The sequence below is a fragment of the Empidonax traillii genome, unplaced genomic scaffold (assembly GCF_003031625.1).
Source record: "Empidonax traillii isolate 1590-97213 ecotype Southwest subspecies unplaced genomic scaffold, ASM303162v1 scaffold1386:size117682, whole genome shotgun sequence".
NCBI lineage: Eukaryota > Metazoa > Chordata > Aves > Passeriformes > Tyrannidae > Empidonax > Empidonax traillii.
Window position 1 is genome coordinate 48,719 of NW_020956579.1, and position 4,838 is coordinate 53,556.

At 34.8% G+C, this 4,838-nt stretch overlaps 1 protein-coding gene across 1 annotated transcript in view; it reads right to left on the bottom strand.

Annotated features, from left to right (window-relative positions):
* Positions 1–4,284: 4,284 nt before the first annotated feature.
* The window catches only part of LOC114069878 (slit homolog 2 protein-like), a 40,220-nt gene continuing 39,666 nt past the window's right edge, over positions 4,285–4,838 (bottom strand). Inside the window, exon 5 of the mRNA XM_027906979.1 lies at positions 4,285–4,542. Within this exon, the coding sequence (XP_027762780.1) occupies positions 4,482–4,542 (61 nt within the window). The 3' untranslated portion in view covers positions 4,285–4,481. The remainder of the gene's footprint in view (positions 4,543–4,838) is intronic.

Consider the following 4,838-nt stretch of genomic DNA (forward strand, 5'->3'; position numbering starts at 1 on the left):
AATAAATAGAGGGGGAAATATTGAGTTCTCTGCTCTTCTGAAAACAGGCCTACATGTTAATCCAGAAATAATCTGAAATAGATAACAAGTCATATAACGAGTGATATAACAGTTCAAAAGCACTGGGGGAAGAACATCAAGTATTTGCATGCCTCTCAATGAAATATACTGAAGGATGAAAATAGAATGCTCTAGATATAAATGAATAATTGTGTTGTGTTTTGTGTTCTGGGTTTTTTTCCCCTCATTACAGAAACTGCCAGATCTTTGAGTGAACAGCCTTAAAACAACCAAAAAATCTTCAATGGCACATATTGCATTATTTGGGAGTGGGATTTTAAAAGTAAGAGGCCAGTAAACATGAAAACCACAGGACACCTTTTTTTTAATAGTTCTAATGTCAATTTAAATTATTTTTTTCCAACATATAAAAGGCATAGGAGGAAAATATAAACTTTAATAGAATAATTCTACTAAATTCTATGACTTTTTTAATAATTATAAAGACTCTCTTTCCATTTTCATCCTCTTTTTCACTGTTGAAGTACTTCAAAAGGTTTCATTTCTGCACTGCTCTGAGTAAAATGCATTCTTCTGTCAAAACCAGGAGCTTGATGAATGGATTGAAAGACCACTGCAGTGATGCTGCTGGACCACTACTTTTAGCTTTGTCAAATGCCATTCTATAGCTTTTTATAGTTATAGTCAATGAGAGAAATGTTGTACCTGCTAAACTAATTCTTACCTTATGAGGGTAGACGTTCATTTATGCAAAAACAGATTTAAAATATGACAGACCAGAGCACTTAATAGTGATGCTGTAACATAAGCAGATCAAAAGCGAATAGCCATTTAGAGGAAAAAATGTTGAAGATTTTTTAAAAGCTCAAGATATACATTTGTGTTCTTCTGTTACATTATTAACAGGAGCAATAAGAATGAAGTCACAATAGTATAAATAATTTAGGTTTTTTCTGTAACCTAGTTTGTGTCTTAGCAAGATGAAACTAAAAAGAAAGAAGAAAAAATGGTTTATCATCTAAGAGATTTCATGTGTGAATTAACTGAATTTCTTATAGAGAGCATTTCACATTAGGTATGATTAAATGGAATTTCATATTAAATATGGTAACATCAATAATTATTAAAATTACTAAAATTTTTTACTAAAAAATATGTTGAAAATAGCTCTCTAAATGCTTAGCTTGTGAAAGCATCACTGTAAGTCAGATCAGTTTACACAGCTAAAACATCTATTACCAGATGCTTATCAACTCGTTATTTAAAATATCCACTGAAGTATGTTTTCCAAGATCCTTGGTAGACTTTTAGTAATTTAGACATTAGAAAATGTTTCCTAGTTTTTAACCTAAGCTCATCACTTCAAATGAAGTTGCTGGAGAGAAATGAAAGAAAAAAAAACAACAACAAACCCCCACCACCAACAAAAAACAAACAACCCCCCAAAACACAACAAACAAAACAAAACTCCTCCAAACAATTACTTGCTAATAACTTTGTAATATTCTGCACTTACTGCCCACTCTTTTCCCCTTTAGGATAAGCATACCCAATTACTGAAAGATTTTCCTCACAAGCTACTTTTCCTAAACTGGTAGTGCCATTTATAATTCTTTTTAAGCCTTGTTTTTCTATAACCTATAGAATTTCTATAATGCTATAATCATCTGTAAAACAGTTTCCCAAAGTAGACACAGATGAGCATCAAACAGAAAAGGATAAATCACACCTAGTCTTGTGTGCAGCAGGAGCTTTAGTAGGTCAGAGAGAGAATATGCCTTTTCTGCCAAAGAATCATGTAGAATTATGACTTGCCACTTATTCTGTGAACCCCAAACCACTCACAAGATGTATTTTGCCATAGTACCTCCCTACGCCTTCTGCATTTAATTTCTCCTTCTAAATGCTAGTCTTCACTGTATTTTATGAGTGGATTTCAGATCATCTATCTCATACACCACAGACACCAGGAACTCCAATTTCAGCCAAGGTGTTTGCAGCATCCACTCTGTCCACGTGCCCCAACCCTATATGTTACAAAGGTCAGCTAACTCCATTACCCAGGGAGTTAAAGCAGAAGTGGATCTAGGGCTGCACTTGTGACACCTGGCCAGCCTAACAATGAATGGCTGTTAACCGTTTCCAAGGGAGAAGTTTCAACTAGGAGAATAGCAGATAATAATTTATCTCATTTCCTTATATCATTTAGGAGAATGCAGTAGAAAACAGAATAACAAATAACAAACAGTATACAGGTCACATTCATTGCTCAACATTTATCCTGAAGGCTAGTTTCCTTGTCCCACTCCCACACAACACGTGGTTAAAAGTAGGGCATAAACTACTGATGCCAGTGACTGCACATCAGTTTCCTGGAGTGCAACAAGGCCTTGCACTGTTAAGACAAACATGTGAAAAACATTATGCTGCACCTCCCTGGAGAGAAAAACTTGGTAGCAACACAGGCTCTCAGCAGCCTTACTGTCATCCTGAATGCCCTACTGAGCTTCTAACAGAAAAGCTCACTGAAATACAGACATTAGCAGACTAGGGTTACGAAACTCACTTGAAGTATTTGAGTTCCACCATTTATTTTAAAAATTTGTCACCATCATTTAGATAGATGGTGGCAAAGACAGCTTGATCAAAGTAATATACTGTAAGAAACAGCCCATTTATCTGTGCTTCCATCTCCTTAAATCCATTTAAAGAGTCAGAAAGAAGCTTTTATGAACATGATCTCCCCAGCCTGGCCTTTTTCATCTGGATCTCTGAGAACAGACTTCTCAAATACACGTAGAAAATAGCTTAAGGAAGTAAGCTAACAGTGTAGCAGAACTATGATACCCATAGTGGATCAGGAGACAGAAGGGAAGAAAGCTAAATTTTGAGAGGGTTACAGAAAAATTTCTGCTGCCAGGATACCCCCAGACTTCCAGAAAGATGACAAATATATTAGACACTGGAGTAAGCAAAAGGAAACAGAGAACCATGAGGGCCAAAGAAAATGCAATTACTTTTTTTTAACCTTTTGCCCCACCTCTTTCAAACTATGCAATTCCTTCAGTGGTAATTACACTCTGTTTTATTCTCCACTTCTTTAGAATTCAGGACATTTTTGCTCAAAAAACTCTGACCTATATATGAATTTTAGAGTATTCCACTGGAGAAAAAAAAAAAAAAAGGCAGTTTTAAAATCATGTTTTATTAAAGATAGTTTTACAGAACAAAGAATAAACTAACAGCAGATTAACACAAGTCATCAGAAGACTAAATACTCCTGTAATCAGAGCCATCTTTCCACAAAACACTTAAAACAACTACATCACAACAAAAAACCTTTCATTAGAAATCAGGCAGGTATTTACCTGAAAATTAAGAGACAACACAATTTTACATTAATGTATGCAATTAACAGAACTGGTGATACAGTAGGGGAATTTTTGTTACTTTAGATCAGAACAGCAGTTACTACCCATGAGACCTTCTCCATACGCAAAAATACAGACAAAAAAAAAAGAAAAAAACCCATTGAATGAGGAACACAGTTCTGAAGAACACTTATTGGCTTACAAATTCTAGAATTAAAATGTTTGTAATGTAAAAGAAACAAAGCAAAATATTTCTCTTAGAAAACAGCTTTGTTTAGATAATGTATCAGGTAACCCAATTTCACTAACTCAAAAAATTTCATCCAGTTTGTGAATTCTGGATTCATTTGCTAATTAGATGCCCAATGTAACCAATGTAATCAGAATCAGTCAGGAATTAGTAGTATTTTCAGCATTGTTTTGAAATGCAAGAAATTACCCATTCTATCATCATTCTATGTTCTGCATTCACATACCTTTTTCTCCAAGTGTTGCTAGTTCCTGTTACCTTGTTGCAGGTTACAGATCATTTTGGATGCATGGCCTAAAACCTTTTGAAAAATTTTTATACTGAATTATATGTTTGGACGGTAGAGGCATTAAAGCATTTAATGCTCAAAAATAGCATACAAAATGCCTCTGGAGTTTTTCTTATTTTGGAATTTTCTTGATGAGGAATTTTTAGATTCTGGAAAAGGAACATTTACTTTTTTGTGTCCAGGTTATTACAGGAAGCATAGTAATTTTGTCATGCAAGTACTTAGATTCTGTTATGAAAGATTTAACAATGCTTGAATAAAACTTCTAAGATATACTGCCGAAGTGCTAAAGCACAAAAAATACACCCAGAACTTAACTGCCATATGTAAGTTAGCAAATTCTCGATTCAGTAATTTCTAGATGCAGTTTTATTGTCTCTTCTATTTCGTATCTCATAAAAAGTCCCTTGCTGTATTATCAATTCATTTATTTAAATCACTCTCCTCTTTCTTGGTGATCACAAACCTTCCTCTTCCCAGCTGACAGAAGCATCCTTGCTTCTTCAAGAGTGGAAAGGGTCTGAATGCTAGCATGTTTCTTCTTCACTTTCTACTTGGATCCCCCATCCTTCAGAGAGCTCCAGACATCTTCTTTGCTGCTCAGCAATTTCCTAAGAATGGGCAGAAAGAGCCTGATCCAATTCTATAGGTGCTGTTGCTGCTTGACAAAGCACTTGGGAAAGGTAACACACAGGTCCAACTGAAGATAGTAACACATACTGCATTAAGAATTCTTTTATTTCATTTCCAAAATACATTTTTCCATTTTCACAACGTATTTTTCAGCTATAAGTTCTGCACTATACTCAAAGCTCACCAGCCTATGCTGGATCATTTAACAGAACCACAAAAGCTATAATTTTACAGCAAAGTCCACTATGCAGGTGGATATATCTTAAGCTACATG